The sequence below is a fragment of the Carcharhinus amblyrhynchos genome, chromosome 1, assembly GCF_965287045.1.
Source record: "Carcharhinus amblyrhynchos chromosome 1, sCarAmb.v2.hapA, whole genome shotgun sequence".
Classification (NCBI taxonomy): domain Eukaryota; kingdom Metazoa; phylum Chordata; class Chondrichthyes; order Carcharhiniformes; family Carcharhinidae; genus Carcharhinus; species Carcharhinus amblyrhynchos.
In genome coordinates, this window is record NC_137324.1 from 118,587,015 (window position 1) to 118,612,280 (window position 25,266).

The 25,266-nt window shown below is 43.9% G+C and overlaps 1 protein-coding gene and 1 long non-coding RNA gene across 3 annotated transcripts in view; one reads left to right on the forward strand and one right to left on the reverse strand.

The window, feature by feature from the left end:
* LOC145344407 (uncharacterized) overlaps window positions 1–25,266 on the reverse strand; it is a 1,015,876-nt gene that overhangs the window by 636,070 nt on the left and 354,540 nt on the right. The window lies entirely within an intron of this gene.
* The window catches only part of LOC145344371 (uncharacterized), a 56,400-nt gene that overhangs the window by 14,428 nt on the left and 16,706 nt on the right, over window positions 1–25,266 (forward strand). Inside the window, exons 3-6 of one of the 2 annotated variants that reach the window (XM_080191509.1) lie at window positions 10,833–10,930; window positions 16,790–16,894; window positions 21,335–21,448; window positions 23,872–24,045. In XM_080191509.1, the coding sequence (XP_080047635.1) occupies window positions 10,833–10,930; window positions 16,790–16,894; window positions 21,335–21,448; window positions 23,872–24,045 (491 nt within the window). The remainder of the gene's footprint in view (window positions 1–10,832; window positions 10,931–16,789; window positions 16,895–21,334; window positions 21,449–23,871; window positions 24,046–25,266) is intronic. The other variant, XM_080191502.1, reaches the window with a different exon arrangement.

The window sequence follows — 25,266 nt, forward strand, 5'->3', positions numbered from 1 at the left end:
TTTTTGTTTTTTTTTGCAGCCTGAGGTCAGCACATAGATGTGGTGGGTCATTTTCAATGTCAATTTGCGGAGTGGACTCTCCACCCATTAAGGAATCCACCCAGATTTGAAACCTTTGCTTTGAAAGGGTGGGTTCAGCAATGGAGGAGGATTTGCTCTGTGGGGTGATTGCTCAAGCAGTGAACTTCAAGGTGATCCCTATGAACTTTGACCTTTTCTGCTATTTTACCACCCACAGTGTAAAGCTGAGCTGTGAACTTTTAATACTAAACTGTTAAAAAGAGATGCATGACAGGATCCTGTGGAAGTGCTGACACGCAGACAAACATGAGAATTTCCTGGAAAGTTTAAACTTCCAATGTTTAGTTATTATTGTCACAAGTAAGTTTACATTAACACTGCAATGAAGTTACTGTGAAAATCCCCTAGCAGCCACACTCCAGCGCCTGTTCTGGTACACTGAGGGAGAATTTAGCATGGCCAATGCACCTAACTAATGCACCTTTCGGAGTGTGGGAGGAAACCAGAGCACTCGGAGGAAACCCATGCAGACTCGGGGAGAATGTGCAGACTCCACACCGACCAAGTGACCAAGCCAGGAATTGAATTCAGATCCTTGGAGCTGTGAGGCAGCAGTGCTATCCACTGTGCCACTATGCTGCCGAGGGCTAAACCCCAGCTGCTTGGGATCCTCCACAATGTCTCTGACCCTGAACTCAGTTCACAGACTCAGACGAGAGCCTTGGAATTTGCCTGGAAGTATTAATACCTGGTCTAACAGCTGGGAACTCCACAACTAACCCTCTCCCCCACCCATCATATTCTCCCGCCAACTATCTCCCTGACCACCAAACTACCCCCCTGACCTGATCTGATTACCCATCAATCTGATACAATTACCCAGCAACCTGACCCAACAATACTTGACCTGATTAATTACCCCTACCCTAACCAACTAAACTAACTCTGATCACCCCTACCACTACCAGACTAGCCCACCCCCCAGCACCTGACTGCCTCACATAACCGACCCAACTATCCCCTGACTAACCTCACTATTACCTGACTACCTTCCTCGCCCGCCCGACCATACACCTGACTACCTCCTAACCTGAACGCATTCCCCTCAGCCACCGACAACTGACCTGACTTATCACCCCAGCTACCTCCGTATCCGATCTCCCCGCCGTCCAACACATCCTTGACCACCCCCACACCTCCCCCCACAAGTTACCAACTACTTACTCATCCATTTATTCACCTCCTGACCTCACCATCTCACTCACCTACTCACTCACTCATTCATTCATTAACTAATACTCAACGAGGGGACCTTTGAGCTTACCTGAATGTGACAGTTAGTGCCATAGTAAAAGGGTGTGCCATCATCTCCTTCTAGCTCTATTCCACTTGCTGGATTAGACGGAAAACACTCCGCAACCTGTTTGGGAGGGAATGGAAGGCCAGAGGATCCCAGGAGAACTGGACAGTAGTGTTGTGTCAGTAAAGCCTTCGCAGACAGTGGTAATGTGGCAAGTCTCTAAGCCCGTAAAATTTCCATGTACATATCATGGTATTTATAAACACTTAAAGCAGGATTTTCCAGACATTCCTGCCAGCTGAATCTTTCGGCCTTGCTGAAGGTGACACCCCTCCATCCCATGGTGTGTTCTCTGGTAGTGGGACAAGAGAGCCACGCAAAACACCCTAGATTTCTCCTGCCAGCAGTCAAAGGTGAGCCACATCCACTCTCAGAAAACACACTGCAGTGGGGCTGGAAAATCCCATCCTTAAGCTTACAGATGCTACTCTACATTATACTTCTACTTTTTAGATATCTGTGTTTCATAAGGTTTCATAAAATTTCATTACCTTCTTTGTTTATTATTAATAAGTTATTCATTTGGATTTGTGCTAACTTGGATTTGTGGGACAGCATGCTGGCACTGTGGTTAGTACTGCTGCCTCACAGCACCAGGGACCTGGGTTCAATTCTCAGCTTGGGTCAGTCACTGTCTGTGCAGAGTCTGTACATTCTCCCCATGTCTGCGTGGGTTTCCTTCAGCTGCTCCAGTTTCCCCCCACAGTCTGAAAGATGTGCTGGTTAGGTGCATTGATCATGCTAAATTCTCCCTCACTGTATCCAAACAGGCGCCGGTGTGGAGCAAATAGAGGATTTTCACAGTAACTTCATTGCAGTGTTAACCTAAGTCTACTTGTGACAAGAAAACAAACATTTAATTCATTTGGGAAGCAATTGTTGTGGAGAGGGTAGAACATTCACAACAACTATTCAAACTTTTATCACAAATGTGTGTTGAGGTGATGAAATGTACTTTGTCAGGGTTTTTTTATGATTGATTTGGGCAATATAATGAAAAACTGGACTCAAACAGGAGACTTCATTCTACTTTCAGCAATAACATTGGGTTATTAAAAAATAACAGTAACCTTTTGTTTGGAAATTTGGAAGAGACTGGAGATTTTGGATTAGAAATGTTTTGCTGTTTCATATATGGAGGTCTACCTCCACTTTCTGGAGCAACGTGGAGTCATACAACACAGAGAGAGGCCCTTTGACCCTTTCTGTCTGTGCCAGGATTGTTCCTTTATTCTTCCATGCTGGAAAATGCATTTCCCACCCCAATTTCCCTTGAACTGAGTGGCTTGCTGAGCCAGTTCAAAAGGCACTTATGAGTCCACCACATTTGTGTGGGTCTGGAATCACATCTAGACCAGGCAAAGGTGACGGATTTCCTTCTTTCCAAGGCATCAGTGAACCAAAGGAATTTTTAAACAGCAAACAATGATAATTCCATGGTCATCATTGCTGAGACTAGCTTTCAGTTCAAGTGATGGTCACTCCTCTTTGCTCATGTGGGTTTCTTCTTGCTCTTCCTCATGGTTTTGAGAAACTGATTCTTGGTTTCCTGAAAGCACAAAAGTAGAAGCGGAGGATTGGGGTGAGGGGACAGGTTGGTGGAGTTTTACAGCCACATCATTTGCAGCTTCAATTTTCAGGCACTTTTCAGGGTGAGGAGTGAGTGAAGAAGGTGCTTAAGGCAGCAATGTAGCATCAACCTCTATGCCCCCAGAGGCTTTAGCAAAAGATAGGAATAAATGTAGCTTCAATAGTGATGATGTCTCATTAAATGACAATTGGTTTATCAGCAAAATGCTGCTATTGGATTCTTATCAGGCAAACAAGAAAAATCTGATTGGTTCTGATTACGGACCTGAATGAAAAGACATTGCAGGTAATTTGGCTTTTTTTTTCTGCCCGTTCCTACATTCTTCTGAGAGTTTGATGTATAAAAATTGTAATTTTAACTGTGTTGCTTGATCAGAGAGCAGAGTCTGGGAATCGAGTGGGATTAGCTTTCTGCAGCTCCCACAGAACTCAGGGTGTGTCAGGTATACTGTTGGTTCAGTGGCATCCATCCAAATCATTTGTTGCATCATTTTCTCCATGGCACTGAGGGGGTGCAGGCATGTTGATCCTCAGCTGGCCCTCTGGCTTGTCCTTATATGGGTCACCTTACCCTTCAAGAGGGAGGAGAATGTCAGTGACTGTGGAGAAATGTGCTTGCCACAGCTGAATAGCTGTAGATTTGTGGAAGTGTGGTGTGTTTACAGCTAGTGAGTCTGGATAAGAATGAGTGTGTTGCTGGGTGAATGATGAAGGTGTGCTGCATTAAGCAGTGTGAGTGTGTGGCATGTCCTGGGTCTGAGATGTGAAGCGTAGGTGCGTCCACTCATCTTCACCATCTGGATGAAGTCATTGAGTTGCCGGGAATTATAGACCGGTGAGTCTTACTTCTGTTGTGGGCAAGGTTTTAGAAAAAATTATTAGGGATAGGATTTATAGTTATTTGGAGTGTAATGAATTGATTAGAAATAGTCAGCATGGTTTTGTAGCGGGTAGGTCGTGCCTTACTAACCTTATTGAGTTTTTTGAGAAGGTGACCAAAGAGGTGGATGGGGGCAAGGCAGTTGACGTGGTATATATGGATTTTAGTAAGGCGTTCGATAAGGTTCACCATGGTAGGCTTCTGCAGAAAATGCAGATGTATGGGATTGTGGGTAATCTAGGAAGTTGGATCAGGAATTGGCTATCAGATAGGAGACAGAGGGTGGTGGTGGATGGTAAATATTCATCATGGAGTTCGGTTACGAGTGGTGTGCCTCAGGGATCTGTTTTGGGGCCACTGTTGTTTGTAATTTTTATTAATGATCTGGATGAGGGTATAGTTGGGTGGATTAGTAAATTTGCTGATGACACCAAAGTTGGAGGTGTGGTAGATTGTGAGGAAGGGTGTCATAGTCTGCAGGGAGACTTAGATAGGTTGCAGAGCTGGGCCGAGAGGTGGCGGATGGAATTTAATGCGGAGAAGTGTGAGGTAATTCACTTTGGTAGGAGCAACAGATGTGTCGAGTATAGGGCTAACGGGAGGACTTTGAATAGTGTGGATGAACAGAGGGATCTAGGTGTGTGTGTACATAGATCCCTGAAAGTTGGGAATCAAGTAGATAAGGTTGTTAAGAAGGCGTACGGTGTCTTGGCGTTTATTGGTAGGGGGATTGAATTTAGGAGTCGCAGTGTAATGTTGCAACTGTACACTACTCTAGTGCGGCCGCACTTGGAGTACTGTGTGCAGTTCTGGTCCCCGCATTACAAGAAGGATGTGGAGGCGTTGGAGAGGGTGCAGAGGAGGTTTACTAGGATGTTGCCTGGTATGGTGGGGAGGTCCTATGAGGAGAGACTGAGGGATTTAGGGTTGTTTTCGTTGGAAAGAAGGCGGCTAAGAGGGGATCTTATTGAAACATATAAGATGATTAGAGGTTTAGATAGGGTGGATAGTGATAGCCTTTTTCCTCGGATGGAGAAAGCTAGCACGAGGGGGCATGGCTTTAAATTAAGGGGGGGTAGCTACAGGACGGATGTCAGGGGTAGGTTCTTTACCCAGCGGGTGGTGAGGGATTGGAATGCCCTGCCTGCTGCAGTTGTAAATGCGTCTAGTTTGGGGGCGTTTAAGAGATCTCTGGATAGGTTTATGGACGAAAAGGGATTGGTATAGGCTAGTGGGTCATTGTTTTTGTAACTGGTCGGCGCAACATCGTGGGCCGAAGGGCCTGTTCTGCGCTGTAATGTTCTATGTTCTATGTTCTATGTTGGACTGACGGTCTGGGTGTTAACTGCTGGGCCAACTGCTTCCATTCTGTCTTGAAGGCAAAGGGCACAAACATCGTGGCTGGCATTTTCCAGGTCCTCTGGAGACAGGCTGGGTGTACAGAAATTTGTCAAAATGGTGAGGCAGGTTTCAGGTTGAGAGTGGCAGGGGAGAGTGGTCTGATGTCTACCTGCTGCAAAGCCATATTAACAGTGATAGGAAAGGCAGCAGTTCAGGCGGCCACTCGAAGACCAATTAAACCACTTCATTGGCCGACCAAGAACAACTTCTTGCTGCTGTGGGCACTTTGCCCACATGGGAGATCCCAACTTTGCCAGGGGAGCTAGTGACTTTGCAGTGATTCTGGGGTGGGAGTGTCTTCTTGCCTGGGCCTCCAATGCAAGTAACCACCTTACTGGCAAAGGTGTTGGCAGCTGTCAGCAGCCCAGTTCTCTCCTGCACCCTGGTCACTGAGGCCTGGCTATCTGGCCCTGCCTTTCCTCAACCCTACTTCAAGGATACCCAGTCAGTTCTCTATGGGGCTATAGTGGCCACTGCTAGCGGTATCACTAGAATCACAGAATAGAATCATAGAATCACTACAGTACAGAAGGAGGCCATTTGGCCCATTTGGCAGTGACTACAATCCCACCCTTTCCCCTTAACCCAGCTATTCCCCCCACAAAAACTAGGGTTAATTTAGCATGGCTAAATTAAATTAAATTAAATTAATTTAAATTAAATTAAATTAAATAGCTCTTCCCGCTCAGAAAGGACAGTAGGACCAGGGGGCACAGCCTCAAGATAAAGGGGGGGCAGTTTAGAACGGAGTTGAGGAGGAACTTTTTCACTCAAAGGGTGGTGAATCTCTGGAATTCTCTGCCCGTTGAAGTGGTGGAGGCTACCTCGCTAAATATTTTTAAGGCGCGGGTTGATGGGTTTTTGATAAGCGAGGGGATTAAGGATTATGGGGAGAGGGCGAGAAAGTGGAACTGAGCCACGACAGATCAGCCATGATCTTATTGAATGGCGGGGCAGGCTCGAAGGGCTAGATGGCCTACTCCTGCTCCTATTTCTTATGTTCTTATGTTCTTATGTTCTTATGGCTAATCAACCTAACCTTTGGAGTGTGGGAGGAAACTGGGGCAACTGGAGGAAACCCATGCAGGCACGGCAAAAAAAGTGCAAACTCCACACAGTGACCCGAGGTTGGAATTGAACCCGGGTTCCTGGTGCTTTGAGGCAGCAGTGCCAACCACTGTGCCACCCATGCAGAGTGCCCCCAGCTCTTGGGGCCAGCTCCATGTGACAGTTGCTAACCCGGATTAGTGACTTTGGCAAAAGATAGGAATGAAGGTAGCTTCAATAGTGATGTTGTCTCATTAAATGACAATTGGTTTATCAGCAAAATGCTGCTATTGGATTCTTATCAGGCGATTAAGAAAAGTCTGAGTAGTTCTGATTACGGACCTAAATGAAAAGACATTTGGCTCTTTTTTCTGCCCGTTCCTACATTCTTCTGACAGTTTGGTGTATAAAATCTGTAATTTTAACTCTGTTGCTTGATCAGAGAGCAGAGGCTGGGAATTGAGTGGGATTAGCTTTCTGCAGCTCCCACAGAACTCAGGGTGTGTCAGGTATGAGCAGGGAGACATCTGAGAGCCACATTCACGAGAACAGTCCTCTTGTTCCTGTGTACTGGATCAGTCAATAGAGCTTTATGAACTTCTCAGACAAGGCAAAGAGCCTTTTATGCAACACAGAAAATAATCGCGTCAAAGTGAAGGTTAAATTACAAGATGACAGATTGAAGATTGATATCCGGTAAAAAACTCAACAAATTAGAAACCCATCTGCTTCAAAAAGAGTAAAACAGCACCAAGCTGCTAATAAATTAACTTTGCGAGACATGGTCTTGGGATTCTCCCAAAAAAATTTGAACTCCCCAATTTGCAGGAAAGTGGGAGTAATTCCTGCTTTTTTTTTTAAGTGTGATTTCCAAAATGAATCTCCAACACTCACCAGTGCATCACAGAGTGCCCTAGCAAGATTTCCTCTAAAAATCAAACAGCCGGGCCTATTCTTCCTCAAGAGGCTGGGAGCATAGTGCTAAGTGGGTTGCTGCGTACGAGCTGGTCTGTCAGGGCAGTAATCAGCAGATACACAGGGCCCCCGCCACCACCACCAATTCCTCCTCCCAACCATCCCCCCCCCACCCCACCCCCACTACCACCACCACTACTACCAACTCCCCCCTCTCCCCCCATTGCAGGCCTCCAGATAGTTGGCCAGCCCTGAAAACTCCCATCACTGGCCTACTAACTTCCCCACCCACCCGTCGCTGGCCTTGCAAACCCCCCACCCACCCACAATTTGCTGGCCTCCCAGACCCTCTGGGCAAGCCCCGATTCCCTCCACCTTCCCTGGTCAGCCCCAACAACCCACCCACCTGGCCAGCCCCGATCATGAGATTACCACCGCACCCCCCCCCCCCAAACTGCCCTGACACCCTCCCCCGCCCGGTCCCCCAGACAGTCTTGATCCTCTGTCAGCCTGACCCTCCACTCCACCCCCCACACAGATAGCCAGCCTTGATCACCTCTTCCCTCTTTCTGCCTGCGATCCCAATTGCAAGTGGCAGCAGGAGCGCCCCTCCCCACGACCGCTCGCCCCCTAATAAGCCCCACCTCAATAGGCCAACCCACTTGGCACTGCCTAATGCCCAATGGGAATGCCAAGGTGCCCCTTGGGCAGTACCAGTTTGACCCTTAGGCAGTGCCGGGGTGCCAGGCTGGCCTTGATCAAGGGGCATTCCCCCTTACCTTCAACCTCCTGGGGACCTCAAAGGTCTGTCTTCCCTCCAGCAGGGGCAGACCGCTTGTTCCCTGTTAGTGGGGAGCAATAGTAACCGTGCTGTAGTGAACCGCTCCCAGCGGAGATGGGGGGCAGGGTGCAGGGAGAGGGGAGAGTGCATGGAGGGGAAGACGCTAGTGGGCCTAGAGACTTAGCCAGCCCGGGATTTAATGAAATGGAAATCAAAATTACCATGTTGTAATCAGCTCTGCGGCAATTTCTGGAAATCTGAGGCTGGGAGGCTCATGGAGGCCATGGCGTCCAGTTGGAAGCCCACAAAACAGCTTCTGCTGATGTCTCCTGGCCCGTTGTGCTGCTCAAGCAGCACAGTATGCTGGGAGAATCGTCCCCATGGTAACTAAAGTCGCATTTACATACAACTGTAGCTTAAGCATCAACTGCATTCTTTGAAGATATATACATTTTTTTATTCAGCTATATTTCATTTTTCTATCTGGATACCTCCTCCATCCTTTTCTTCACAAATATTGCTATTTTCATGTTTGAATGGGTGGGCACTGTGTGATGGAGTGCCAGTTAACTACTATCACACAATATGATACCACAGATAAAATAAAGCCACAGTATGATTGATTTGACCAATACTAACCTCCCCCACATCACGACTACCATATAGTTAATCCAAAAATTGTATGTTAGATATAAATCATTTTTCAGTTCAGGTTTCCTCCCAATGGTTTTATTTTGCAGCACGGAAGAAAGGCATTTTTAATGAGCAGGCAGTATAACACATTGGATAGCATGTGGGATGCCTGCCATTCACATTCAGTCTCCTCCAAAGAGCAGCCAATACCACACCGTTACATTCTGGGTAAAACTACTCGATTCAAAATTTACACGATGATCTCATGGAAGTTAATAAATAGAAGAAGCTAATCATACAATAGTTGGCATGCAGAGAACAACTTCTTTTCTACCAAGAAAATAAAATCTAAAATCAATGTCGAAGATTAATTTTCTGTGATATCTGGTTATTTCTCTCTTTTAATCAAGGCAGCATGCAGCAGGGAAGCTCAATCTTAGATCTATCTTTACTTTGATGATCTAACAGATAATGATGAGATTGACCATGGCGAAGGCTTAAATAAATAGGTCTGAACTCTACTTTTCCAATCTTTTGATAGACCATTTGATTTTGATGTCTGACATCAACTGAAATCATATTATTGTCTCAGTGTCACATATCTGTCATGGCCTTGAAATGAGTAAATAAAAGCAAAATACTCTAGATGCTGAACATATAAATAAAACACAAACTGCTGGAAACACTCAGCGAGTTAGCCAGAATCGTAGTGTTTTAGGCTCATGAACTGAAGCGTTGAGCAGAATTTAATGCTCTCCCAGGAGCGGGATGGGAAGCAGTAGCTGTGAGGGTGGGAAGAGGATTTGCTTGTATATCAAGACAGGAAATCTTGGGTAGTGAGTCCATCACCTACCTGACTCCTCTCAATTAACTCTAGGCAGAAAGGATCGAGAATGGTCTTTCTACCCAAAAGTCAATTGTGGTCTTTAAGTGGCCACTTAAGGGGTTCATCACAGTTCTGCTGATTGATTACTAGGAGATGGGTCGATATCATGTGTGCAAACGGACAGGTAAACCTTGGTGGGTGTGCCTTTGGCCTGACTGTCACTCCTCCTCAGGCACACTGTGTCTAATGGAGGGACTTGTCAGTGGCAAGGGATGGACCTGCAGGAAAATAATCCTTTCACTTTACACCAATCTCCTTCCCCCCACCTTGTCTCTTTGACTAGGTTTGGACTACCGGCAGTGAAGGTTTGCCAGCCTCAGATCGACCGACAGCTCGGGAGGTGGGACAACCACCTTGCATGAGAAATTCCTGTGGGAATTGTTAGGGTACAAGAACCTTGACAGCAGCCTGCGAACTGCCTGGCTGGGATTTACTCCTGACAGGACTGCTACAAATGAGTGTGGCAGGATTACCACCAGCTCTCCAGTCAGTGGACAGGTCCACCGTCAAAAACATTAAATTCAGCCCATATACTATATCTTTCTCTTCAGAGATACTATCTGTGTCCAACAGATTCTGTTTCTTAAAAAAAGCCTGACTTATCTTAAAGCAAAGTTCCCATAGTTATTTTGACTATTACTATATCCTGCACTGAGCAACAGTCCGTATCTCAGACGATTAATTTACTTTTGTTTAGGTATCAAATACCCTGCTTCCTTCATATGACCAGAAGTCTGAGCTCCTGCATCTTGCTCATCCACACATCAAAAAAATCTGCTACATTTTGCAGAAATCTGGGTTTCTGTGTCTGAAAGGGAAGGACATCTCCTTTATCTGTACACACAATAGAATCCCTACAGTGTAGAAACAGGCCATTTGGCCCATCGAGTCTGCGCCAACCCACGCCCTAACCTTGTAACCTCACATATTTATCCCACTAAGCCTCTTAACCTGCACATCCCTGGACACTAGGGGGCAATTTAGGATGGCCAGTTCACCTCAACCTGCACACATTTGGACTGTGAGAGGAACCGGAGCACCCAGAGGAAACCCACGCAGACATAACTGCCATAATTTTAATGCATTCTCTGTTGGCCTCACATGGGATTTTACAAACCTCATGCAGGCAAGAAGGTAAAATTCCAGCTGCCATCTTTGATCATTTAAAAATGTAACAGATGATTCTTAAAATGTTGCTACCACTGCACTGTTTTTTGGACTATGAAATATGCGTAATTGATTTTTTCTCTACTTTATAGTATGCAATATTTCTTTCAAAGAATCTAAATATGCTCCTTTTTATGTTGCTGTCCATTAGACCCCATTCAGCAGTTTGACCAGCAAGTTAACAGTGAAGTGGACAAAGTGGAAGGAAATGCAAATCTGAAATCCAAACTGGACGAACTATATAAGAAGGTGATTTCCACAAACAAATTTGGATATAAATCGTTGGTTAGACTCGTGTTGGAATATTGTGTTCCCATTTTGCATGACCCACTTTCAGAAGGGTTTCAAGATGACAGAGAATTCATAAGAGATTTACTGAAGTATTATGAAGGGATTTGTGAAGGCTAAGTTATGGAGGGTAAGTTCACAGATGACACCGAGATTAGTGGCATACTGGACAGTGAAGAAGCTAGCCTAGGATTGCAATAGGATCTTAATCAATTGGCCAATGGGCTCATGAATGGCAGATGGAGTTTAATTTAGATAAATGCGAGGTGATGCATTTTGGTAGCTCGAACCAGGGTAGGAGCATTGGGGAAAGTTATAGAGCAGAGAGATCTAGGAATACAGGCTCATGTCTCCTTGAATCAGACAAGGTCCATTTAGATTTAGAAAGGGAAGTAATGCTTGACAAACCTATTGGAATTTCTTGAGGAAGTAACTAATAAAGTTGACTGAGGAGAACCAGTGAATGTGGTTTATTTAGACTTCTGAAAGGCTTTTCAGAAAGTCTCACGTAACAGACTACTATGGAATTGCAGGTAGAAAGCTGGTTAGCAGAAAGGAAGCAAAGAGTTGGCACAAGTGGGTCTTTTTCTAATTGGGAGCCAGTGACCAGTGGGCTTCGGCAGGGATCTATGCCAAGACCCTAGTTGTTCACATTATATATTCATGATTTGGAACAGCAAACAAAATGCATGTGAGACTATCCACTTTGATAGCAATACTAGGAAGACAGATTATTACTTGAATGGGTATAAATTGGGGGAGATGCATACTCAACAAGACCTTGGAGTCTGCGTGCTTCAGTCGCTGAAAGTAAGCGCGCAGGTACAGCAGACAGTAAAAAGAAGACAAATGGTATGTTGGCCTTTATAGTGAGAGAATTTGAGTATAGTGATAGGGATATTTTGCTGCAATTGTATAGGACATTGATGAGTACTGGAGTATTGTGTGCAGTTTTGGTGTTGTTATCTGAGGAAGGATGTCCTCGTTATAGAGGGAATACAGCAAAGGTTTACCAGGCTGATTCTTGGGATGACAGGTCCATCAAGTGTGGAGAGACTAAGTTGGTTAGGATTATATTCACTGGAGTTTAGAAGAGTGAGAGGGGATCTTACAGAAACTTCTAAAATTCTAACAGGGTTAGATAGGATAGATTCAGAGAGAATGTTCCCAATGGTGGGGATCCAGCACTAGGGGTCATTGTTAGAACTGAAGTGAGGAGAAATTTCTTCACCCAGAAGGTGGTGAATGTGTGGAATTCACTACCACAGAATATAGTTGAAGACAAAACGTTGTCTGATGTCCAGAAGAAATTAAATATAGCTCTTGTCGCTAAAGGGATCAGGAATATGGGAGAAATGGGAGATTAGGATATTGAATGCAATGATCAGACATGATCAAAATGAATGGCAAAACAGGCTTGAAGGACTGAATGGCCTAATCCTGCTTCTAGTTTCTATGTTTCTACGAAAGTGGAGTTGCAGGAGGACGGGATGGTGAAGAAGGCATTTGGCATGCTTGGCTTCATTGGTCAGAACATTGAATACAGGAGTTGGGATGTCTTTTGAAGCTGTGTAAGACATTGGAAAGGCCACTCTTGAAATACTGTGTATAGTTCTGGGCACCCTATTATAGAAAGGATATCATTAAACTAGAAAGCGCGCAGAAAAGATTTACTGGGATGCTACTGAGATTTGATGGTTTGAGTTATAAGGAGAGGCTTGATAGACTGGGCCTTTTTTCCCTAGAGGGTAGGAAGTTTAGGGGTGATTTTATAGGGATCTATAAAATAATAAGAAGCATAGCTAATGTAGATAGTCAACATCTTTTCCTAAAGGTAAGGGAGTCTAAAACTAGAAGGCATAGGTTTAAGGTGAGAGGGGAGAGATACAAAAGGGTCCGGGGGCAATTATTTCACACAGAGAGTGGTGAGTGTCTGGAAATAGCTGCCATAGATAGTAGTAGAGGTGGGTACAATTTTGTCTTTTGAAAAGAATTTAGACAGATGTGGGCCAAACGTGGGCATTTGGGACTAGCTTAATGGTAAAACTGGGTGGCATGGGCAAGTTGAGCTAAAGGACCTGTTTCCATGCCGTAACCTCTATGAATCTATGACTTTATGATTGGTCAGAGTTTTGTGATGTTTTGCTCAGTTAAGACAAAAAAGGCTGTTTTAATATTCAGTGTATCATTAATTACAGCATAAAGCCAAACGTCTCTCCCCTGCGATTTGTCACTATCCTTATGGCACTAAACTTATTCACTTTGTCCTTGAACTGTCACAATGCATAATACAGCATATAATACTCTCTGCTCTCATCCTTACCATCACCTGGGATGTGTCCCACAGTCCCATTCTTGCCCACAAACATCCTCTCAACCACATTAGACATGGAGGCATCTACCATGTATAAACCTCAATTTGAAACCACCAATTTTTTTTGTCTGAATGCTTATTCAACAAGCAATTAAGAGTGGATCAGAACCTCCTATAACGTGATTTCAGTGACACTGAACCCATTTTTCCAGGCTTTCTCCATCTTCCCATGAAATTCTGCTGGATGTTAGGGAGAGTCCTGGAATTCATCACTAAAAGCACAGCATGGTTAGCACTGCTGCTTCACAGCGCCCAAAACCTGGATTCAATTCCAGCCTCGAGTGACTGTCTGTGTGGAGTTTGCATATTCTCCCCTCGTCTGTGTGGGTTTCCTCTGGGTGCCCCCATTTCCTCCCACAGTCTAACAATGTGCAGGTTAAGTGACTTTCTATGCTAAATTGCTCCGAAGTGTCCAAAGATGTGTAGATTAGGTGGATTAGCCATGGTAAATGTGCAGTCTTATGGGGGCAAGGAAGGGGGGTTTGGGTAAGATGCTCTTTCAGCAGTGTAGACTTGATGGGCCGAATGGCCTTCTCCTGCACAGTGGGGATTCTATGATTTTCTTATTCTTGCCCTACATTGACTTTTCCACTAAGAAGCTTCTTGAGATAGTTACTGTGTTAGGGATGCTGTTTAGATGCAAGTGCTATTTGAATTTTCAACAGGAGTGAACCACCCCATTTGTCCTGTCTGTACTGTGCTCAGTTTGGGACTGACAGAAGGTTGTGTCTGTCTTGCTGTCCAGTATTGTCTTTCTTACTAGGAAGCATTGGTTTATCAGACTTTGTATTACTTATTAACTCCTTGTGCAATAAAGCATTACATATGCAGAGTAGTTTGGAGTGATGTGGACCAGTACCTGCACATGCTCATCCAGTGACATCCCATAACAGCATGAGAAGACTATAAAAAATAGGAGCAAGGGAAGCATATTTGGCCCCTTAAACCTGTTTCACCATTCAATAAGATGTGAATGTGGCATTAACTCCACTTTCCTTGCCCACTGTGATCCTTGTGGTTCCAAACTCAGTCAGATCATTATAGGAAGGTACAAAATGGATCTGAGGCAATAAAATTAAAATTAAAAATAATAAATTAACTCAAAACCTTTATAACAGCTGCTTCTGGTGCCATTGGCAGAGATCAGAAAGTAATTAACAGCCAGTTCTCGTGAATGAACTAGAAAAAGGTAAAACTAATTAATGCTTGAGTTGGGCTGTCACTAATTTGTCCAACTAAAATGGTCAGTGAACTTAGCTTACTCACTCCACTCAAGTACTCTCCTCTCAAATGTGCCTGAGAGACACATTTGGAAGGCTAGGAGTCTTTCCCCAAATTCCTCTTGTTAAGCTCTCTAGGTGATCAGGTGTCTTTCTATCAACTACACATTTTAATTCAGCAACAGAGAAAAGGAAAAGAGAAATAAATCAGGGAAGGTGAAGAAATAGTGAGACAAAGTGCAGATGCCAAGAAAGAAAACAAAATATGCATAACCAAGGAAGGAAAATGGCTCATTAAGAAGCAAGAGAGAAATAGAGAATTGAGACATGAATAAATCATTGAATCACTATAAATCATAGAATCAAAGGGCGGCACAGTAGCATAGTGGTTAGCACTGCTGCTTTGCAGCTCCAGGAACCTGAGTTTGATTCCCGGCTTGGGTCACTGTCTGTGTGGAGTTTGCACATTCTCCTTGTTTCTGCATGGGTTTCCTCCAGGTACTCTGGTTTCCTCCCACAGTCCAAAGACGTGCGGGTTAGGTTGATTGGCCATGCTAAGGAATTGCCCCTTAGTGTCCAGGGATGTGTAGGTTAGAGGGATTAGTGGGTATAATATGTAGGGATATGGGGGTAGGGCCTGGGTGGGATTGTGTTCAGTGCAGACTCGATGGGCCGAAGGGCCTCTTTCTGCTCTGTAGGGTTCTATGATTCTATGATTCACTACAGTGCAGAAGGAGACCATTCTGCCCATCAAGCCTGTATTGACAACAAGCCCACCCAGGCCCTATCTTTGTAACCCCACATATTTGCCCTGCTAGTCCCCCTGACACTACATGCAATTTAGCACTGCCAATCAACCTAACCCACACATCTTTGGAATGTGGGAGGAAACTGGAGCACCCAGGGGAAATCCTCACAGACAATAGGATAATGTTCAAACTCCACACACACAGTGACCTGGGACTGGAATTTAACCCGAGTCCCTGGCATTGTGAGGCAGCAATGCTAACTACTGTGGCACCATGCTACCCATGTTCAATATGAACAACCAGAAGAGGGACAAAGGGCTGGCACAGATATTGGAGGCAGTGACTTGTATAAAGCGCCAAAGATTGCAAGAGTGAGAGGGAAAGTGAGTTTGAGGGTACTGTACATACATTGCAATGCCACAGGCATATTGTAATATAAGCTCAAGCATTGAATTCTGTTGAAACTATTCAATTTATGTAATGAGAGGTTTCTATAGGAGCTGGTGCCACCTTAACACTCCTTTTGAAGTTATATTTCACGACTGTATAACAGATGATGCATGCCTGGGGAGTGCCTGCCCCGGCAAATAAGGGCAGAACAATAAAATTGAATCAACGGCTGCACGGATAGGTTGAGCCATTCAGTCCTTGACAACAAGACAATCTTGGCTGTTTCTAGTGCCAAGCCTGCAGTCTATTTATACTTGTGTCAGGGGCTTGTGGCGACAATCTCTTTGTTTTGGTGACAGCAACTCTGCTTCATTTACAGTCACCATTCTCCAAGAGGAAATTCATTGTGTAAAGTGCTTTGATTCTGTCAGGTTAAGATTATAAGAAAATAAATACTTTGCTACAAACATAAATGGCATAACAGCTGAAGTATCATTTTATCTACATTAATATAAAAGGCAAGCTGGATGGTCAAGGCCCTCTAATGTCTAGTGTACCCTCTAACATCCTATTTGTTGCATGATACAATGAAAATGGAGTTGTTGTTGACTATTCTTGCTAATCAACTTCTAATAATTAGTCCATAACAGACCCATACAAGATCTTGTGAAAATAATGGCTGTCAAATGGCTGAGAACACTGAGTAATGCATGTACTGCTTGTACTGCAGTCAGTTACTAACACATTTTGAAAAGGGGGACTAAAGCAGGCATTAGACCTCCAGCTGCACACAAAAAGGGTCTATTGCCTGTTTCAAGTCAATACTAGAGCCTTTACCAATATGGTGGCCAGTGTGCATCCAGTGCAGACCCTGGGTAGGCCTACTGCTTAGATATCGTTTTATGACTGTAAATGGATGCAGCACCATCAGATTTTTAGTCTAATGTGTCTTTTGTATTCTCAACCTGACCATGGTGGTTTACACACTTACTTACACTGCACTCTTCCACAATCACAAACCATGCAAGTTTGGTATGTTGTAGTGATATTACTTTCTCTTAATGATTGCAGTGCCTTTCTTTTACAGTTTGAGGAGATTAGACCATCAGTTCCCCAAAGCAAAAGTTTGATTAATGGAGAGCCAAATGAAGCAAAAGTGTATAATTTACAGGAAATCCAGGCTCTGGATATGGTGCGTATGACAAAAAAAATACTACTTTTAGCTCTGCTACTTCACAGCGCCTGGGAGCCAAGTTCGATTCCTGGCTTGGATCACTGAGTTTGCGGAGTCTGCACATTCTCACCATGTCTGTGTGGCTTCCTCTGGGTGCTCCAGTTTCCTCTCACAGTCCAAAAGACGTGCTGATTGGCTATGCTAAGTTCACCCTTAGTGTACCCGAACAAGCGCCGGAATGTGGCTACTAGGGAGTTTCACAGTAACTTGATTGCAGTGTTAATGTAGGCCAACTTGTGACATTAATAAATAAACTTTAAAATAATACTGGTATAATAACAGCTTGAAAATGGAAAAGAACGCTGCAAATATTAAATGAAAACAAAAATCATTGGTGTCTTCACATTTCCAAATCCTTTTTGTACTGAATTTCACTGATTTGCATACTTGGTTGATCAGGTATATGGTTAAACAGTATGTTTATTTGACAACGTTGCCTCCAGGAGCATCAAAACCTAGCTCATAGGATGGATTTCCAGGGGCTCTCTGAAGGGAAAGCACAAAAGTCAGATCACCTGAGTGCCTGCCCTCACTACAAGGTTCCTTTAGGAAGTTGGATATTGCTGGCTTATTTGACACTCACTGACATGAGGAAGGTTCACTGCCCTAAACTGCCAGAAACTCAAAAGTTGTAACTAAGACTCTTAAGAGCTACTCATGAGCTGGCTTACACAAAGAACAATTATTCCAGTGCTACATCCACTGCTCTGTCAAATCCTTCTCAAGCTTTGCAACATTGGAGCTGATTTTGCAATAGAGATGTGCTAAGTTAGCTATTAGCTCATTCTGTTAGAGTTGAGGTTAAAGTTGGTTCATGAAAACAGTATGTTATCTTTGAAAATATTATTATATGTTATGAAAGTCTGGAATGGGACTGGAGGCAGAGGTATTAGATGTACATAAACAGATCAGGGACAGACAAAACAAAAAGAGCTATATCTTTATTCTACAAAGGCTTCAGTCAGACCACGTCTTCAAATAGTGCCACAGAATCTTTTATATCCTCCTGAAAAGGCAGATGGAATTTTGGTTCATCCTCTTCAGCTGAAAACCAACAGCCCCTATTTTTTCAGGCATGGGATTGCCAAGCAGGGAGTGGGAATTCTGGACAGGAGTTTCCCTGACTGCTGTGGTGCTTGCCTTTTTCAACAGGATTCCCTCCCAGAAGTCAGCCTGATTGACAGTCTTTGCTCCCTGTTGGGGAGGGAATTTACAGCAAAGGCCAAAGGCACAAGGAAATTTCCTGCTTTGGTCATGTGTTGGGATAGACATGTTAACGGCCTTAGCCATGCAGTTGAGATAGACATCACAAAGTTTGGAAGTTGGGTACAGTGTGGTTTGGAGGGTTGCAGCATGATCATGGGAGGCCAGAGACAGATTGAGGCAGAACCAGCTGGTTGATGATCAAGGGGTACAAAGAACAACACAGCACGAAAAACAGGCCCCTCAGCCCAACGAGCCTGCGCTGCCATCTTAACAATGTGTTTTTCCTACACCACCCTTGACCCATGTCTATGCTTATGGTACCCCCATTGGAAACCAGATTAAGGGGAGAATAATTTAGGGACAATTTGTTACACCAATCAGCCTAAGAGCACATCTTTGGGGTGTGGGAGGAAACCAGAGCACCCGGAGGAAACCCACGTAACCACAGGGAGAATGCGCAAACTCCCAGACACTGGCCCAAATCCATGTATCTGCACAGCTAGCAGTGATAGTCACTGAGCTGTCGTGGTGCCCATCTGCTGGTCCAGTTTAAGCGTACACAAACGACGCAAAGTACTAGGCTACTCTCGAAACATCCAAGAGCAGCCCACGCACGACCCACCACATGTATGCCCCTTGTTAGACAACAAGGTGGATGGTAATATAGTGATTGAGGGAGTGGGGGTGAGGTAGGGGAGGGGGGTGGAATCTGAGGTATGCAGCCTAATTGAAAAATCTAAATGGGCTACCTGCTTCCTGCTTCCTGGGAATGCTTTGTTGCCCAACCCCATCCAGCCTCAGTTAGAACTGCAAGTGCTGAACTTGAGGCCAGTGAGGTTTGGCTTTGAGACTTTTTAAATTTTCTGCTTCTTACCTGACCCAAACCCACCTGTTTTTTGAGGTTAAAATTCTCCTCAGTACCTCTGACAATATAGCACTTTCACTGAGGTATCAGTCTGAGTTCAGCTCAAATCCACAATCTTACAACTTAAAGACAACGGTTCTACATAACAAGAGAGGTATTTTTAGCTTGGTATAGGTAGAAGATTAATTGCACCCATCCACTGTACACCGAGCCTGATTATACTTTCAACTGAGAGTGAAATGTCTTTTAAAATCTGCTAGTAGAGTTTGAGGCAATTTGATGAAATATTTCTCAGGATTCTTATTCAGCAGATCCCTTTATGGTTTGGGGCATAGGAAATTACCAGAAATTAGCCTGACCTATGAAGTGTTATTGCACAAACAAATTTGCATTTACAGGGCTGATTGGCTAAAAATTGTATGGCTCCCATTTGTTGGCACCACATCCTATCACTGATGCATCAGCAGTCCCTAGAGCAGTAAGGACTCACAAAATACAAGACAGAAGTAAAGATTGGCAGGGTCATACACCATCTTCATTACTCTATGCCTGTTTGTGTAATTGGATATGTTGTAACATAAAAATGTTATTGACAAAGTTTCTGCGGATGGTTTATGTTTTATTACAATAAAGTGTTGCTCTCATGGGACATCCCAGAAGCATGTAACAGTGGGGGCTGGTAGATCCATGGTGGTAAAAGAAATATGGAAACTGGAGCTTGAGTGGCACCCTCAGACAGCCTATGTGGAGTGTAGGTGTTCAGTTTATATCATTCTGCCTCCTTTGCCTCAAATGGCCTCTGGATTCCTGATGGGAGTGGCCATATTCTGCTGATGTAGATGGTGTGGGGGTTTTATCAGCCATAAAGGACTTTGATGTGTTTCCTAGCCTGTTACGAGAGATCTTTCCCTCAAATGATCTGGGATTCAGAAGCATTGCTTGTGCACACTATTTTAGTCCACCCCCCAGGCCACAGTTTTCCAGCTGTTCACATTGGCGGGATTCTCTGGTCCTGCTGCAGTGAGCGGAGATTTGGCTGAGTATCAAACCCTCCGTCCTCACTTTCAGCGGCAGCGGGGCAAGAACAGCCGGAAAATTCCTCCACAACATTCTTAGTGGCTCCATAGCCTTCAATATATGCATGTTATCTTTACCTTGGCAGCTGATAGAGGAGGAGTTCATAAGTTACACGTACAGAGAGTAAGTCTTGTGTCTTGGAAATCAACCTGTGGCTCTGAATGGAGGCCCAAAGACAATGGGAGTGGGAGTTTGCCTCAGAATGATGCAATGGGACTGTCTGCAGAATAGTGGGCATTCACTAACGTGATGCTTTATACATGGCTGTACACTAATGGCACACAGGTGAAATGGTAGCCCTTGTGGTTCATGTACCTTTCCTTGTTAATTTGGGAGCTCCCAGAACCACTCGCATGCAGACGTTGTACCATGCACCATCGGGAATCTCAATATCCTGGCAAATTCACATAGCCAGTCACCGTGCTCCTCTTTGCTGAGGGGGAAAAGAATGTATTCACCTCACCTTGGATTGACAGCCTTCACCACCACACAGATGCAGTAATGGATGATCTAATGGGAAATGTAGCCCACCTCCACTTGGAGAGATTTGGCTGTAATGAACTTTCAGGCACTGGAAGTGCTGACATCACACTGGTGCGAGTGAGGGATGAAAGTTCTGTGATCTTCTATGGAAGCTACATAATAGAATCATAGTATCATGCAGTGCAGAAGAGACCCTTCAGCCCATTGAGTCTGCAGTGACACACCAGAAGCACTTGACCTCCCACCTAATCCCATCTGCCAACACTTGATCACCTCAAGCCTTTCTCCTGGTCAGTTGCAGGGAAAACAATAGGTCTCAAAAAATACATGTGAGCAGGCCGCTCTGCAGAGACCCCTCTTCCTTCTGTGTATTTGCAGAGTGTCCTCTCATTTGCTCCATTTGTTTCAGACCCAGACACCTTCAAACATCGCCCCCATATGTCACGCAGAATTGAGTCAACAATTCCTGTTGCCAGCTGTTCAGCTCTATGTAACTAGCACAGGGGCTCAGTGCAAAGACTACATTCACGAAACGGTTGTCAAATCAGCCAGAGTGGCCATTCAATGTTATGATTGGACACCTTTTGACACTTCCAGTATAGCAGGCCCTTTATCAGCAGTGCTATGGAACCCAATTTCACATCCTTACTTCACCATATGTTGCAGAGGAATCTCATAACCTATATTTCCACATCAGTAATCATCTAATTGGTGCAATTAGAACATTTTAAATTTCTATTTGCTTTTGTTTTTCAATCCATTTATAGAAGATTAACATCTTGCAAGGAAGCATTGTCCACATCAGAGAGAGTCTGAATTTATTGCAGGAAAAATGTGAAGAACTAAAGGAAAATGTGGAAGACAAGTCATTCGGTAACCAGGTAACAAACGTATATATTTTTCTGCTTCTTAGTTTTATTACTAATTGTGACTAAAACAATGAGAAGCATTTTAAGCTCTGCAACACGCAGTTTGCTGCACTTATAATTCATTAAAAATGTTATGCACATTACATGAGCAAGTGAAATTTTCAACAATTTAGTAACCTACTGTTAGAAACAGGGATTTCACCTCACATTGTGATTAAATGCAATGATCATCACACGGCTGTTGAAAATGTTTTGAAAAATAGATTCCTCACTTTTGTTCAGAACAAGTGACCACTAAATATTTTGAAAATGCTGTTTAAAATCGGCACGGTTGGCAGTATGAGATCAACTGGGTTACTCTGTGCATCAGCATTAGCCAGTCAGACTGTAATTTATTCTGCCATGCGGAGTGTGTTCTGACTGAATGCAGAAATTCAAAACAATATCTCCAACTTGTGAAGAAAGCATTCATTTTATGAAGATACATGATCTGCACATTCTCTCCAACTAATACTTAATTGAATGATCAACCACCACCAAAATTAATCTTTTACAAATCCGTGCCTTTTATTATTCCCTGTCATCAGGCCAATCTGCAAATAAAAAGTTCGTTCAACCTAAAAGACATGAATTGCCAAATAAAAGAAAAATGGTATGAACATTAACTGTTAACATACAGTGATGTGATTTGGTCCTGTACATGCCAACCATGCAATTCGACAGCATTTCCAATGGTAGAAGCAAGAAAAAATATTATTTTAAGTGATCCTCAATCAGACAAGCAGCATTGATCACATATAGCGTCGTAAAATAGAGTCATAAAATTCTGACAGTGCAGAAAGAGGCCATTCAGCCCATCAGGTCTGCATTGACTCTCTGAACAGCATGTTACCCAGCGCCCCCTGCCCCCCCACCTCACACACCTGCCCTCCCCTTTCCTGCCACTCTATCCTTGTAACCCCATGTATTTACCATAACTTTTCCACCTAAACTACACTTCTTTGGACCCTGGAGGGACAATTTAGCACGTCCAATCCACCTAACCTGCGAGTCCATGGACTGTATAATTTCTGTAAATTTGACTCCAGCTGGAAAAATGTTAATGCCAACAATTAAAGATCTTCAGGCCCTTAGGATATCTCAAAACAACCTCATGACCCCTGAATTACATTCATTATTTAGTCAATATTGTAACGTAGGGATATATGGCAGCCAATCGTACACAGTAAGGTCCCCACAAAAAGCAATGAAATAAATGGTCAAATAAGTTTGGTGATATTGATTGAAGGAAAAATATTGGCCATGTCACTGGTAGCAACTCTGCATCTCCACAGATGCTGCCAGACTTGGTGAGCATTTCCTGCACTTCCTGCAATGTCCTACCCGACCCGAGCCCATCAATTTTTGGAAGTTAAAATTCTCCCCCGGAAGTTAGTCAAAGTAACAAAACATGTAGCTGTAAATATTTATTATTAATTAAATTAGGTTAATAAAAACAAAAATGCTGGAAACTCTCAGCAGGTCAGTTCATGCAGTATTTTCTGCTTTTATTTCAGATTTCCAGATCCACAGTATTTTGCTTTTAATTAAATTAGACTGTGTTGTCACCAATTCAGATTAAATGATTTGTGGTAACTCTTCAAGTATGATTCCTGAGGCTGCGAACAATTAACTCCTTCTTTGGTTTCTCGCAGGTGTTGTTAAATCAGGGACAAACAATCTCATTTTTCTCATTATTTTCTCTCCCAAGGCGGCATTACCATTTGCTTTTCTAATTGTTATGGTGGCACTGTGATTAGCACTACCGCCTCACAGCAGCAAGGAGCTGGGTTCAATCTGAGCCTCAGATGGAGTTTGCGCATTCTCCCCGTGTCTGCATGGGGTTTCATCCGGGTGCTCTGGTTTCCTCTCACACTCCAAAGATGTGCGAGTTAGGTTGATTGGTCATGTTAAATTGTCCATATAGCCGGAATTTTGCCATCCCACCTGCCACGGGAATTAGAGCGGGCGCGGGGGGTGGACCATGGAAAGGTCTGTTGACTTCAGGCAGAATTTTATAGTTTCAGGACGAGCGAGGTCATAAAATCCCACCCTTAGTGTGAGGGGAATTAGCAGGGTAAATACGTGGGGTTGCGGGGTTAGGGCCTGGGTGGGATTGTTGTCAGTGTAGGCTGAATGGACCGAATGGCCTCCTTCTGCACTGCAGGGATTCTATGCTTCTAATTGCAACAAGAAGAGATTGTTAAAAGGTGCAGGATGAAAATGCATTCCGTCTGGTGAATAACCAGATCCATTCTCAAATCTGATTCACAAATGAACATTGCACAGGTGCAGAACTTGTATACAGCCAGTCCTGACTTTTCAGCATGCATTTTACCTCAGACCTTTAGTCAGGGGAAACTAAAACCAGATCGACTTTTCTCTACTTTCTGTAGGAATTGCCCAAGCTGTACAAATTAATGCGGAAACTGAATGAGTCCACTGTCTCCAGCTCCGTGGAAATAAAGGATGAAATTCATGAGCTTCGTAATCTAACATCTGATCTCACTCACAAGTTCCGATCTTTGGAAACAAGTCTGCATTCTCTGACGGAGCTGACCAACATGCAGGTTTAATATCATGTTTCGCAGTCATTTCTTTCAGTGGTGCTAATGATATTATTGCATTTCAATGGTTTGCCTGCAGCACAGCATCAGAAAGACCCAACAATGGGACCAAACAGGTTGTTGTGCAAAAAATGTATTGAGCAATGGGTGAAGAGAAAAACAGGGACAGGCAGCAAGAAAAAACAGGTGGGAGTGGGACTGCAGGGAATACCCCCTTCAATAAAACTAAATGGAAGCTTTACTCAGCAGCCAGTACAATACTAAACAAGGGGATGGGAAGAAAAGATGGTGAGACCATAGGATTGCATGCTGCATTCAAGGTAGAAATTAATATTCAATGTGAAACTAAAGGGCCCAAGAGCTGTGTTATCAAGTTACTTAGCTTTTGTTTAAAGCAGTTGGCTTCTCCCTTTATCTGTTGGATTTCACATGGCTTGGCAAATCTGAGCAGCCAGGGTTAAAACGGGAAGGTAGGTTACATCTGAGGCATTGCAGCGTGACATTCCAGTCGCCTCCACCCCCCAAATCCCTGCACAACATCCTGCCTCAACTTAGCTGAGACCTGGTGAGCACTCCAATCCCCAGGCAGCTACCTTGTTCTGTGCAGGCTGGCAGAGTGCCAGCTCTCACGATCAGGATCCTCAATAGGAAGATCCTGAGGTTGCCAACAAATGGGGAAACGCCACCAACAGAAAATGAACTGAAATGATATTCTACTGTTAGAGTTCAAAATGTAGACCTGATCCCAGGCGAGAGTGGTTCAAAAGAAGAAATGCTACAGCCAATCCAGGGATATTTCACTCTTCATTTTACTGGGCATACGACACCATTCTGAAAATAAGAACACTTGCAAATAAAAGGACAGTTGGAGAATGTTCGTAATTTCAAGTTTTTTTCTGTATTTCTGAAATGTTGTGGCAGATAATTCTAAAGATGGTATGAATTCATCATGGAATAGAATCATGGAACAGAAATTAATATCCCCACCCTGGAGGGAGGGGAGTACAAGTTAATGGTCATTCAACCCTCCTACCCCCCACCCCCTGATTCTTTTGCCATTCATCTTAATTTGAAGTCCACTAGTACTGGACCCTTCTGCCAATGGAACAGTTTCCCCCTTTCTATTCTGTCCAGACCCATCATGATTTTGACGGCTTCTATCAAATCTTCTCTTGACCTTCTCACTCTAATGAAAACAACACCAACTTCTCCAGTCTTATCTAT